Consider the following 14,954-nt stretch of genomic DNA (forward strand, 5'->3'; position numbering starts at 1 on the left):
ATAAGAAATAAAAGTTTTGTGGTGGTTCTTTTGAGACAGATTTTCCTATAAAGTAGAAAGTAATACATTTGGCTTTCTATTAAGGGAGTTGTTCATAACCCAAACTTAAAAAACTGTTTACTCTTTCTAATAGCTCATTGGTAGATATTGGGCGTTGTATGAAGAATTTAAGTAAAAATTTTTCTTTAGTACTTAAGTTATATAAGCTGAATTTGAGTTATTAATCTTAAGTTTACATCAAGAAAGAGGGAACTTCAGGTAAACTTTTTATCTTTAGTCAACCTTTCTGTCAGGGTTTCCATTTCTGATTTTTTATTTTATATAGCTTTTAAAAATCTAGAGAATTATCTGCTTAGTAAGAGTAATCCTTGTGTAATTTTTTTGAATTAATTAACTCTTTTCTAGGCTTGTTAAAGATTTGTACTGGCAGGGTGATTTCTAGCAGCTTTGAAATGTCCAACAGGTCATTTTCTGTTCCAAATGTTGGAACATTTTGCTAAGTCAGATGAAGCTTGTTATTTAACATGCTGATTTGTGTTATAGTCAACACATTCTCTAGATGCTTTGTTCACAATACTGCTGGAAAATACCCAAGACTTTAGTATTTTCAAAATAAATGTTCTGTAGGCACCTCAGACAGCAGGTTTAGTTTATTAAGTTTTACAATGTATGGTGGTTGTTTCTTATATGAAATGGTAGACACAATTTTTTTTTTTTTTTTGAGATGGAGTCTTGCTCTGTCACCCAGGCTGGAATGCAGTGGCGTGATCTTGAGTCACTGCAGCCTCCGCCTCTCGAGCTCAAGTGATTCTCCTGCCTCAGCCTCCTGAGTAGCTGGGATTGCAGGTGCGTGCCACCATGCCTAGCTAATTTTTGTATTTTTAGTAGAGGTGGGGTTTCAACATACTGGTCAGGTGGGTCTTGAACTCCTGACCTCGTGATCCGCCCGCCTCAGCCTCCCAAAGTGCTGGGATTACAGGTGTAAGCCACTGTGCCCAGCCAATGAAATGGTTTAGTATTATTTCCTGGATTGAATGCTGGTAAAAATAATCTTCTAAAATAATAGAGGTATTTAAAATATTGACACCTAGTTAACCAATGAAGAATTAAACTCATTTACTGTTCATACTACCAACTTATTGTCTAGTGTCTCCTGCCTTTTTTTTTAAATGGCATGTTGTTTTGTCTTTTATAAATATGCACTTTAAACAAGGTAATTGAGAAATGAAATAAACTGACTAGAAACTCCTTTTTACTGGCTACATATTGTTTGTTATATAGTTCTATTTTGTAATTTCTATTTATAGAGCCTTGCATAGACTGGCACTATGGTTCTGTCCTTTGAAGAATGAAAAGCCCTTTTAATTGTCAGAATTTATTGGATCACATAGTGAAGTTCTACTTTTAGTCTTTATTGATTGAAGAAGTTATATAATGACCAACAGCTTTAAAAACTGTTATGAATTAAGTAATACTTTTAAATGAAGAAATTTGCCCTCACTGCTTATGATTACTTTTAAAATTAGTGCTGGCAGATGATCCTAGGGACTCTTCATATGCCTGGCAATTCTAGACTTTGGGTGCTCTGGGCCACGCCTACCATATTTGGCTGTTCATCCACAAGTTAGTGACCCTTGAAGAAGAGTCTTGTTCAAGAAAGACATTGTTTTATACCTGTCACTCGTTCTTGTTTTCTGTTTAACTTATCCTTTGACAAATATTCAGACCTACAGAAAAGCTGCAAGAATAATACAAAGAATTCCTGTGTATTTTTCACCTAGATTATTCAAATGTTAACATTTTACTGCATTTGCTTTTACCTTTTTTTCTCTATATCTATATTATGTTTTTATCTGAATTTTTTGAGAGTAAGTTGCAGGCATGTCCCTTTAACTCTAACTAATTGCATAAAGTAAAGACTGTTCAGTTGTTGTATCTCTTTAGTTTAATCTGTGATCTGAAAACTTCCTCAGTCTTTATGTTGATTTGACATTGACCTTTTGAAGAATACTGCCATTATTTTATAGACTCTTCCTCAATTTGGATTTGTTTTCATATTTTTTAGACAGGGCCTATGAATAAATAATATTTTAAGTGTTAATATGGTAAATAATGTTATGAAATAACTTTTGGATATTCATTATATATAGTTGATATACAATCACGTTCATATCTGAGATAGATTCTAGCTAGTTTCTTGGGGTACGTGGCAAATATTTTAGGCTTGTACGGACTGAACAGGTGACTGCTTCACTTTGGTGTGGTTACCAAATTGGTATGGTTACCAACTGAATGAAATAAGGTATGGCTGATTGGTTATGTTAATAAAATATATCTAAAATGATCGTATTTTTGTAATTTTATTTTATTTTATTATTCTTATTTTTTTTGAAATAGAGTCTCACTCTGTTGCCCAGGCTGGAGTGCAGTGGCATGATCTCGGCTCACAGCAACCCCTGCCTTCCAGGTTCAAGTGATTCCCATGCCTCAACTTCTTGAGTAGCTGGATTACAGGTGTGCACCACTACACCCAGCTAATTTTTGTATTTTTAGTAGAGACGGGGTTTCATCATGTTGGCCAGGCTGATCTCAAACTCCTGACCTCAAATGATTCACCCGCCTCGGTCTCCCAAAGTGCTGGGATTACAGGTGTGAATCACCATGCCAGGGCTGTATTTTTGTAATTTAAAAATAAACAATTACTAAAATAGGTTATTCCTATTCTCTGATAGATTTTTTACCTTCTTTATTTAAAAATTAATGTAAACCCAGGCTATGAAAGTATAGGGAGTAATAGAATCACTTCCTATGCAACTGTCATCCAGTGTGCAAAATAAATTTGAGGTCCCTTCCTTCTCTTTTCTTCCTTGACATGTCTGTCATTTCCATGCATGTTTTTATACCTTTACCACATATAAAACATGGTATAGTTTTGTCTTCTGTTAACTTTATAATAAATGATACATGCTCTTCTGCAACTTTTTTTGTTCTATATTTTGAGATTTATGTACGTTGATATATGTAATTTCAGTTAATTCATTTTGCTGCACTTCATCAGTTCTAGCACATTTCCTCCTAACATTTTAACATCTTTGAAATTGGGATGCATCTTAAAATCGATGATGTCTTGACCTAACAATTGGTATATTTTCTTTTTTTGTGGTACATAAATATATAATAATTGTGATATGAGCCACACTTGTACTGCATGCTTTGTATTTTATGACTAAGCCACAATATCCAGTCCTTTTCTGACAATTAGATTATTCTGAAATTTTGATACTACATATAGTGCTGCAGTGAACATTAATTTACCTGTTTCTTTGTGCATATTTGTGAGAATTTCTCTAGATGGAGTATACACCTGGGAGAAGAATTGCTGGATTATAGAGTATGTCCATTTTCAGCTTTGCCCTCAAAAGTGATTGTACTTCTTACCCTTGTATAACAGTTCCTGTTGTCCTATTCTTCAACAGTGGATGTTGTCCTACTTCTTTTTGCCGGTTTGATGGCTATAAAATGGCATAAAATAAGACTTGGCTTGTATTTCCTGTCTGTGAATTGTCTGTTTATATCTTCTGTCCATTTGTCTACTCAGTTTTACCAAACATAATATGACTTCTTTAGATCTCTTCTCAGTTACGTGTATTGCAAATAACTTCTCTATGTCAGTGGCTTATTTTTATTTCAGGTATCATTTGATGAATGAAAGCTTTAAATTTTAGTAAAATCAAATTTGTCGTGTTTTCCCTCTAAGAGTGTGTGTTTTTTACATCTTCTTTAAAGAAAACCTCTCCTTTCTGTCAGAGGTTGATGATTAATTTGTTAAAAATATAACTAATTTTAAACTAAAAGGAATAAAATTTATAAATCTTTATGAATACCTTTTGTGCTATGTAAGAAAAGTGTTAATTTTCAATCTATAATTTTACTAGAAAGAGGAACTAGAATTTAGCCAAGAATATTGGCAGGCTGTGGTGGGAAATAATCAGGAAGAGATGATAGGTCAAAGGAAAAGAAGGACAATATTTTGAGGACAGAATGTGAAGGGCTGTGTTTATAGGAGCATAAACTCATATCTCAGGGTTTGATTGAGATAAGGGAGGAAAGAGAAAACTGTGAGAAATAACTGGATCCATGTAAAGATCAAAGTAGGAATAGGAGAGGGACTTGGTAGTTGGTCAAGAAGCACCTACTTGTGTTTCTTGGTGTTGCTGGTTTCTTTGTTTTTTTAGCATGCTCACTGTACTTAATGTCACTGAACAGTACATTTAAAATGACTTAAGATACACGAGGTCAGGAGATCGAGACCATCCTGGCTAACATGGTGAAACCCCGTCTCTACTAAAAATACGAAAAATTAGCCGGGCGTGGTGGTGGACGCCTGTAGTCCCAGCTACTTGGAAGGCTGAGGCAGGAGAATGGCGTGAACCCGGGAGGTGGAGCTTGCAGTGAGCAGAGATCGTGCCACTGCACTCCAGCCTGGGCGACAGAGCGAGACTCTGTCTCAAAAAAGGAAAAAAAAATTATTTAAGATAGTAAATTTTATTTATTTTTACCGCAATTTTTAAAAAGGAAAAGATTTTTAAAATGGAGATTTGAACAAATAGAAGTAAGTTGAGTAAGGAGAGTGCAAGGCATTATTACCTTTTATTTAATTTATTTGTGATATCAAAGTACGTTTAAAAGAAGAACCCAGTCAGGCGTGGTGGCTCATGCTTGTAATCCCAATGCTTGAGAGGCTGCGGTGGGTGGATGGCTTGAGGCTAGGAATTTGAGACCAACCTGGCCAACATGGCGAAACCCCATCTCTACTAAAAATACAGAAATTAGCCAGACATGGTGGTGTATGCCTATAATCCCAGCTACTTGGGAGGCTGAGGCGCGAGAATCACTTGAACCTGGGAAGGCGGAGGTTGCAATGAGCTGTAATCACGCTACTGCACTCCAGCACTCCAGCACTCCAGCACTCCAGCGCAGGCAACAGAGCGAGACTCTTTGTCTCAAAAAAAAAAAAAAAAAAAAAAAAGAAGAAGAAGAACCCTATTACATATGTAGTGTATGTAAGTTTGGTCAAAAATAATTCAGAAATTTCATATTGGCAAATAAATTGAATATAACTTGGTAAAGTATTTCTGTTTCTGTTTTCTCCCTCCCTTTTCAGATGGGCTAATATTATGTGTAGTAAAAAAAAGATGGAAACAGCCCACTATGGTTAGCAATGATCAGACTCATGACTATGGGTGTCAATATTGATTACATTGCTGGTTTGGTAATTATAAAAAGATGTGAACAGTTTGGATAGAGTAGGTCAGATGTGACTTAAAGTTTGTTAGAGGATTGGAAAAATAAGATGTATATGGTAGTCCATTTGGGCTGCAATAATAAAATCCCTTAGACTGGGTAATTTCTAAAGAGCATAACCTTATTGTTCACAGCTCTGGAGGCTAAGTTCAAGATCAAGGTGCCAGCAGATTTGGTGTCTGGTGAGGGCTCACTTTCTCCTCCTTCAAAGATGGCGCCCTTTTGCTGTATCCTTACGTGGTAGAAGGGGTGAACAAGCTACCTGAGGCCTCTTTTATGTAAAAGAGCACTAATCCCATTCAGAGGATAGAGCCCTCATGATCTACACCTTCCAAAGTTCCCACCTCTTAATACCATCGCTTTTGGCGGTTAAGTTTCAACATACAAATTCTGGGGGAGCCGAGGGGCGGGGGTGGGGACACAAACATTCAGACCATAGTAGGTTAAAGAACCTGAAATTATTAATTCTAAGGAATGAAAGCTTAATGGTTGCTCTAATAGGAGTCTTCACTATCCTCTGAGTAATATTTTATGGACAGCTCCAGCTCACAAAGGGGTAGTATTTCAAAACATCGTTTCTTAGTTGATAAGAACAATTGGCAGGGTCATGAATAATACAGCTGCAGAGGACAACACAGTATACATTGCAATGAAAAATAGGAAATAGTATTATACTAAAACAGTATTTTGGACCATGGGCTTCAGCTCCTGGGAATATAGTACTTTGTAAAATCCATAAACACCAGATACTAGCAAGTCGTGAGTATGTCTGATGGAGGGTAGGAGAAGGAAAAGAGTTAATACCTGGATATATCAGGGAGTCACAGTGGTCAAGTTAATAAGTAATTTATAGGTCTTTTCTTATGGTCTTTTATACCTGTCTCCAGCACCACCACTTATGCCTTCTGATGAACTATAAATTGCATGATATTCCTATCTGTGTTTATTTTCTAAAGTCCCTTTTGAGATAGGTTCACAGAGCATAGTGGTTGGGAATTGGCTGGTGAGGGATAATGACACTTTGTCCAACCCCTGGTTGGAGCCTTGGGTTGATTGATTGCCTTCCAGCTTGGCATGTTGGGAAAGAAAAGCTAGGAATGGCAGGATCCAGAAATTGCAGCAATTTAAAAAATTTCTCTATGTCAGTTATCAGCTGTTCACACAATTTAACATGGCATGAATTAGCCTAGAGTGGTGTGCATTGATCTGATTCCCTGGCACTTCATCCTGTTTTTTCAGACTTGGGGGCCCTGATTTGGTAGGACTTGAATTTGCCTGTGGTTTTTGTATAGACGAGATCATTGGTTCTCAGATTTTAGTGTGACTCTACATGGCCCTGGGAGCTTGTACACTTTCAGATGCCTGGACCTTATCACAGACCTACCAAATCAAAATCTTTCTGATTAGAGTTTTATGTGCATATTTACTTATTTGACTTTTTTTTTTTTTTTAAAGGCAGAGTCTTGCTCTGTCGCCCAGGCTGGAGTGCAGTGGCACGATCTCGGGTCACTGCAACCTCCACCTCCTGGGTTCAAGCGATTCTCCTGTCTCAGCCTCCCGAGTAGCTGGGATTACAGGCGTGCGCCACCACACCTGGCTAATTTTTGTGTTTTTACAAGTGTGAGCCACTATGCTTGGCCCTTATTTAACTTTTCATTAAGGAAAAATATAAGCGTATTCAAAAGTAGACAGGATAGCATAATGAACTCCAATATACCCATCATCAAGCTTCTGTAAATAACAGTTTATGACTCATTTCATTTTCTCCATATCCCCATCCACTTTTTCCTCTTCTATATTATTTCAAAGCAAATCCCAGATTATTTTATTTTTAGATACATATGTTTTAATAGGTTGCACAGATGATTAAAAAACTTTCTTGGAACAGGTGATACATGTATGTAGTAAAAAAGGATGTACAGTGAAAAGTAATTCTTTTCATTGCTGCCAGTATTGTTACTCTTCACCAAGGCAAAGAAACCCTCAATTTCTTTATATATCTATAGATATTCAGTGCATATGCAAATATATGCATATAATTCCTCTTTTTAATTAAACACACATGGTAATATCTATTGTAAAGTATACATTTTTTGAAATCTTGCTTTTTTTCAGGTGGCAGTATTCAGAATCAGGTGTATAGCAAGGCAAATAAGTTGTTTTCATTCTTTTTAAATTGGTCCATGTGTCAAGGTCTGTTTAGTACCTTTTGATGGATATGTAGGTTATTTACAGTATTAGGTTGCTTTACATAGTGCTGCAGTGAATATTCTTTTATAGTGTCTTGAGTTGCCTGCATTTCTAGGTCAGAGGATATGTTCATTTGCAATTTTGTTAAATATTGCCAGATTGCCTTCCCACCATCTGTATATGTATGGTGTACTGTTCTTCTATATTTTTCATGTCTCTCTCATGCTTTCCTTTAAATCCACAAGTGTATAATAGCTGTTTTAAAATTTATCTGTTGGCTGAGCTCAGTGGCTCATGTCTGTAATTTCAGCACTTCGGGAGGCCAAGTCAGGAGGAGGATTGCTTGAACCCAGGAGTTCGAGACCAGCCTGGGCAATATGGCAAGACCCCATCTCTACAAAATTTAAAAATTAGCTGGGCATGGTGGCACATATCTGTGGTCTCAGCTACTTGGGAGGCTGAGGTGGGAGGATCATTTGAGCTCAGGAGGTCGAAGCTGCAGCGAGCCATGTTTGTGCCATTGCACTTTAGTCTGGGCAACAAAGACTCTGTCTCAAAAAAAAAAAAAAATTTGGGCCGGGTGCCGTGGCTCATGCCTGTAATCTCAGCACTTTGGGAGGCCAAGGTGGGTGGATTACTTGAGGCCAGGAGTTCGAGACCAGCTTGGCCAACATGACAAAACCCTGTCTCTACTAAAAATACAAAACATTAGCTGGGTGTGGTGGCGGGTGCCTGTAATCCCAGCCACTCGGGAAGCTGAGGCAGGAGAATTACTTGAACTTGGAAGGTGGAGATTGCAGTGAGCCGAAATCACGCCACTGCACTCCAGCCTGGGCAATAGAGCGAGACTGTATCAAAAAAAAAAATTATCTGTGAATTTAATCATCTCTTTTTCTGAGTCTATGGGTATGGGTTACAGAAGTGGTTTGTAAATTAGGAGAATCATGGCAATGTTAAATTATCGAGTAGGGTGTAGTGGTTCGAACCTATAGTCTATTTGAGATTACTTGGGAGGCTGAGGTATGAGGATCATTTGAGAACAGGAATTCAAGACCAGCGTGGGCAATACAGTGAGACCTAGTCTCTTAGAAAAACTATTGCAGACAAGATTGGAAGCCTCACAAAAGTGCCTTAATGGATGAGTTTGATACATTTAGCAGGAGTTTTCAGTGTGTTTTTTCTTCATTAAAAGAACAATCAGTTGATGGAGTTTCAAAATCTTTTCTGAGTAAAGGTATGGAATAGATGTCAGTAGATGCAATGAGATGTTTGGAACTCCAGAATTTCTTTTTTTTTTTTTTTTTGAGACGGAGTCTCCCTCTGCCGCCCAGGAAGGAGTGCAGTGGCGCGATCTCTGCTCACTGCAACCTCTACCTCCCGGGTTCACGCCATTCTCCTGCCTCAGCCTCCCGAGTAGCTGGGACTATAGGCACCTGCCACCACTCCCGGCTAATTTTTTGTATTTTTAGTGGAGACGGGGTTTCACCGTGTTAGCCAGGATGGTCTGGATCTCCTGACCTCGTGATCTGCCCGCCTCGGCCTGCCAAAGTGCTGGGATTACAGGCGTGACCCACCGCGCCCAGCGGAACTCCGGAATTTCAATTTATAATTTTCTCTTACAGAGTGAACATCAAGTCTTAATTTGTCTAGTAAGGTTTTGTAGCAGATTTATTAAGGTCAAGTCAAATTAGGAATGTGGTAGACTGTGCACAAGAAAACTTTTAGGAAGCTATAGGAGGTATAAATTTGCACCTTTTATCTGAAAGGTGGTGTGTTTACTTGTTCCTTGTACCATACCTTAGCTATTGACTATGGGCCAGTTACCTAGTCTTGGTAAACTTCAGTTTTCTTTTTTTTTTTTTTACTTTTGGAGACGGAGCCTCGCTCTGTTGCCCAGGCTGAAGTACAGTGGCGCAATCTCGGCTCACTGCAACCTCTGCCTCCTGGGTTCAAGCAATTCTTGTGCCTCAGCCTCTCCAGTGGCTAGGATTATAGGTGTGCACCACCACGCCTGGCTGATTTTTGTATTTTTAGTAGAGAAGGGGTTTCACCATGTTGGCCAGGCTGGTCTCGAGTTCCTGACCTCAAGTGATCCGCCCGCCTCGGCCTCCCAAAGTGCTGGGAATACAGGCATGAGCCACCGTGCCTGGCCAACTTTAGTTTTCTTAAAAGCAAATTTTGGAAAGATATTGCTATGATTAGATAAAATATTGTAAATAAAGTGTTAAACTGTTGCATAGTAAGTGCTCAGTAGGTAGTTGCTCTCATTTTTAATATAGATATTACAGATTGTGATGGTAATCTGTGGATTCTGAGTTAAAGAACTGATGTTTGTGATTTGTTATAAGAGTAGGAGACCACATAGTTAATATAATACAGATTTTTAAATTGTAGAAAATGAAGATATTTCAACCAACCAACAAGCCAACATTTATTGAACACCAACTCTATATCCTTGGCACTTTGCTTTAGATCTAGTGTGAAAGACAGATATATACACTGACAATTACAATATAATGAAATGTTGTAATTGCAAAATGAGAAGAATTTAGGAACTACTGTGAGAGCACTGAATGCTAACCCCTGCCTAGAGGGTGAGTTTATATGTTTCAGGAAAGGCTTCAGCAAGAAGATACTATTTTACTTTGATTGAAATCTAAAATAGAGTTTTTAAAGTGTTCAATAGTAGATGTGAGTCTGGGTGCAGTGGCTCATGCCTGTAATCCCAGCATTTTGGGAGCCTGAGATGAGAGGATCACTCAGGTCAGGAGTTGGAGGCTGCAGTGAGCTATGATTGTGCCACTGCACTGCAGACTAGGTGAGACCTTGTTAAAAGAAGAAAGGGTAGATGTGCAGAAAAACATTAAGAGAACATAATGCAAAGTTCCTGTATCTGGCTTCTCAGCTTATTTTTACACTTGATCATTTGTATTAGGATTTTACCATTAGAGAAATTCCAAGATAATTTTGTGCAAGTAGAAAACATGGAGTATTACTTAAAGTGATGATTCTGTCAATTGGTGGTTTTGACGTACACGTTTATATATTGTTGTGGCAGACCAAGTAGATGGAAGGCAGATCTAACACCTGTGTAATTATCAGTTTTTCTAGCTATGGTACTGAGGATTCATTCTTATGTGTGTATATGTTTTGAGTTCCTATAGATAGGTCAGCAGTTGCTAGGTTGATTTCATATTTTATAAATTCTAATTTGGTAAAATAAGGTCATAGGGGAGAATATTAAATATGCCAGAATAAAACTGGATCCTCTTTCATATCTATGTTATATCTGAATCAAATAATGTTTATAAAATCATTATACATTTAATGGTTGTGTGGTAAGAATGTTGGCTATTTCAGCCTCAATAAACTCACATCCTTTTTGGATGCAGGCATAAAATAAATAGAATGTCATTTAGTCCTTGAGAACCTTAGAATGATTTTAAATCTGTTTTTCAAATATGATTTGAAATTTGATTTGAAAATATGATTTGAAAATTTCAAATATTTTCCAATATTATTTGGAGGAAGTTTAAAGGAATATCCATATAATAAAGTACACATTGAGAAGAATGGGAACATGAATATAACTGGGTAGAAGGTCATTAACTTGTCTTTGTAATATAATGCTTTTTAAGATCAAAGGATAATATTTTTAGTAAATAGAATGTAGCATCAGCTATTCATGAAATTGGCACCCTAATTTTATTTAAAATCCCTGCCATAGGTGGGGCATAGCGAAACTCTGTCTCAAAAAAAAAAAAAAATATATATATATAGTTAAAGCAGATATAGATTTTTTTTTCCTCCTGAGGCAATTCTTGGGCTTTAGGTTTAAGAAATATGGCTATAAACTATGTTTAGATAATGTATATTTTCTTTTCTTGTCATTGGTTCATACATTTGAATTTGGTAATAGAATGTTTTACTTTTGTCAAATGTGTACAGTTAAAGGATCTGTACTCTTTTTTTGAGACAGAGTCTTGCTCTGTCTCACAGGCTGAAGTGCAGTGGTGCAATCTCGGCTCACTGCAACCTCCACCTCCCAGGTTCAAGCGATTCTCCTCCCTCAGCCTCCCAAGTAGCTGGGACCACAGGCATGCACCACCATCCCCAGCTAATTTTTGCATTATTAGTAGAGTTGTGGTTTCTTCACCATGTTGGCCAGGCTGGTCTTGGACTCCTGACCTCAAGTGATCCAACTGCCTCAGCCTCTCAAAGTGCTAGGATTACAGGGATCTATACTTTTCTTTTGAGGGAAAATGTTGGCACCGTTTCTAGGGCATATTGGCCATTTCAGCTTCTCAGTAAATATTTGTTAAGTAATTAAATGCACTTGATTCTTTATTCTTAGCCTTTTAATGCAATACTCAGAATAGCTGAAGCACCAATTAACTGAAATGGAGATATTATAAAGATAGTTATCTTCTCCAAGGGAAAAAATCATCTTCGTGGAAATTAATTACTTTTTTACAAATTGTGAATTTGACCCTTAAGAGTTTTCTTCCTGATATTTAAAATTGAAAAAAAAATTGTTGACATTAATATTTCTTCTTTCCTTTTTTTTCTTTTCCTTTTTTTTTTTGCAGGTATGGCCTCACAAGTCTTGGTCTACCCACCATATGTTTATCAAACTCAGTCAAGTGCCTTTTGTAGTGTGAAGAAACTCAAAGTAGAGCCAAGCAGTTGTGTATTCCAGGAAAGAAACTATCCACGGACCTATGTGAATGGTAGAAACTTTGGAAATTCTCATCCTCCCACTAAGGGTAGTGCTTTTCAGACAAAGATACCATTTAATAGACCTCGAGGACACAACTTTTCATTGCAGACAAGTGCTGTTGTTTTGAAAAACACTGCAGGTGCTACAAAGGTCATAGCAGCTCAGGCACAGCAAGCTCACGTGCAGGCACCTCAGATTGGGGCGTGGCGAAACAGATTGCATTTCCTGGAAGGCCCCCAGCGATGTGGATTGAAGCGCAAGAGTGAGGAGTTGGATAATCATAGCAGCGCAATGCAGATTGTCGATGAATTGTCCATACTTCCTGCAATGTTGCAAACCAACATGGGAAATCCAGTGACAGTTGTGACAGCTACCACAGGATCAAAACAGAATTGTACCACTGGAGAAGGTGACTATCAGTTAGTACAGCATGAAGTCTTATGCTCCATGAAAAATACTTATGAAGTCCTTGATTTTCTTGGTCGAGGCACGTTTGGCCAGGTAGTTAAATGCTGGAAAAGAGGGACAAATGAAATTGTAGCAATCAAAATTTTGAAGAATCATCCTTCTTATGCACGTCAAGGTCAAATAGAAGTGAGCATATTAGCAAGGCTCAGTACTGAAAATGCTGATGAATATAACTTTGTACGAGCTTATGAATGCTTTCAGCACCGTAACCATACTTGTTTAGTCTTTGAGATGCTGGAACAAAACTTGTATGACTTTCTGAAACAAAATAAATTTAGTCCCCTGCCACTAAAAGTGATTCGGCCCATTCTTCAACAAGTGGCCACTGCACTGAAAAAATTGAAAAGTCTTGGTTTAATTCATGCTGATCTCAAGCCAGAGAATATTATGTTGGTGGATCCTGTTCGGCAGCCTTACAGGGTTAAAGTAATAGACTTTGGGTCGGCCAGTCATGTATCAAAGACTGTTTGTTCAACATATCTACAATCTCGGTACTACAGGTAGGTAACAACTCCATACTTTTTGGTTGTTTATTAATGTGAAATTTCTGCTAAATGAAATACTTTTGTGTGTGTTTGTGGTAGAAGAGACCGCTTCAGTTAAATAAGGAAATCAAGAGAGGATCAATTTAGGTTCGTTTTAAAGAGATTAAAAAAAATCAAGACATAAAATCTACCCAAGCAGGATAGAAATCTCCACTGCAAAGTTCCATGCCAAAGACATCTGGTTATTTTTATTTTTAATGGAAGACTTGAAGGAATGATAGGTGATTAATAATGATCAAACAGAAGTCTTTAAATGTTGGAAAGTATTTACATTAATCTTTGTATATATCATTGGGCATTTTAGCACTTGAGAGAAATAGTTTATTAAAGATATAATCAATCATATGTAACTGAACATTTAGAAAAATTATATACAGGTTTGAGTAGCCCTTATCTGAAACTTTTGGGGCCAGAAGTGTTTTGGATTCCAGATTTTTCCGGATTTTGGAATATTTGCACTGCCAACTAGTTAAGCGCCCCCAAATCTGAAAATTCGTTTCCTTTGAGTGTCATGTCAATGCCCAAAAAGTTTCAGATTTTTGGATTTGAGATGCTCAACCTGTATAAGAATTCAGAAAGTTATTCTGATTAATGATTTTAAGATTCAGATATACAGCCGGGTGCAGTGGCTCATGCCTGTAATCCCTGCACTTAGGGAGGCTGAGGCGGGTGGATGACCTGAGGTTAGGAGTTCAAGACCAGCCTGGCCAACATGGCGAAACCTCCATCTCTACTAAAAATAACAAAAATTAGCTGGGTGTGGTGGTGGGTGTCTATAATCCCAGCAACTTGGGAGGCTGAGGCAGGAGAATCACTTGAACCCAGGAGGTGGAGGTTGCAGTGAGCCGAGATCACGCCATTGCACTCCAGCCTGGGCCACAAGAGCAAAACTCTGTCTCAAAAAAACAAAACAAAACAAAACACAAATATACTTCTTTGGCTCCCGTGACTCTTTAGGTCACCTGATCATAACCAGTTTTATTATGTTCTATCCACATGTATGCTATGGGTAATGCTATTTTGGTCTTGCTTCTTGGGGGAAGTTAAAGAAGAAAATAATGCCCATGTAAGTATTGATAAAGTGCTACAATGTAACACTAGTCTGAAGTGCAATAGATAGTATGAGAGGCTAACTAATGATTACCAAGATTCAGAATACTGAAAACTCATTCTGGAGTGTAAAATGGCTTTGAATTTATAGTTTGATAACTTTGAGCTTAAATTATTTTCATATAAGCCTGAGTGAATTTATGTTCTTGGTATTTGCTAAGCCCTACGAGGTCCAACATGATGGACCTGCCATCAAATATAGACAAATACAGGATCTGCCAATATTGGTCATTCATGCAGTTTATTGTTAGAAATGGTTAGAACATGGGGGATATAAATTTAGACCCACCAAGGAGTATTTTCTGATACTGCATTTGCCTTTCACTGTACCTGATTACCCTTCTTGCAAGTATATGCTATAGTGCCCAGTATAAAATAAAGGAGAAATTAATTAACTCTTACACAAATCATCTCTAAATACATGCCCTACCAGTAGGTTATCAGAAAGAATTGCCCATTTATGTCACTTAGTGTTAGTAAAGCTTATTAAAATATGTATTTGAGCTGGGCTTGGTGGCTGACACCTGCAATCCCAGCACTTTGGGAAGTGGGAGGATCGCTTTAGGCCACGAGTTTAAGATCAGCCTGGGCAACAGAGCGAGACCCTGCCTCTCCAA

General features: G+C 37.7%; 1 protein-coding gene across 4 annotated transcripts in view; it reads left to right on the plus strand.

Annotated features, from left to right (window-relative positions):
- The window catches only part of HIPK3 (homeodomain interacting protein kinase 3), a 99,970-nt gene that overhangs the window by 17,236 nt on the left and 67,780 nt on the right, over window positions 1-14,954 (plus strand). For all 4 annotated transcript variants that reach the window (XM_034932379.3, XM_034932381.3, XM_008955865.4 and 1 more), the window contains exon 2: window positions 12,084-13,182. In XM_034932379.3, coding sequence (XP_034788270.3) covers window positions 12,086-13,182 — 1,097 coding nt within the window. In that variant the 5' untranslated portion in view covers window positions 12,084-12,085. The remainder of the gene's footprint in view (window positions 1-12,083; window positions 13,183-14,954) is intronic.

Source organism: Pan paniscus, chromosome 9, assembly GCF_029289425.2.
Source record: "Pan paniscus chromosome 9, NHGRI_mPanPan1-v2.0_pri, whole genome shotgun sequence".
In the NCBI taxonomy this organism is placed as follows: Eukaryota; Metazoa; Chordata; class Mammalia; order Primates; family Hominidae; genus Pan; species Pan paniscus.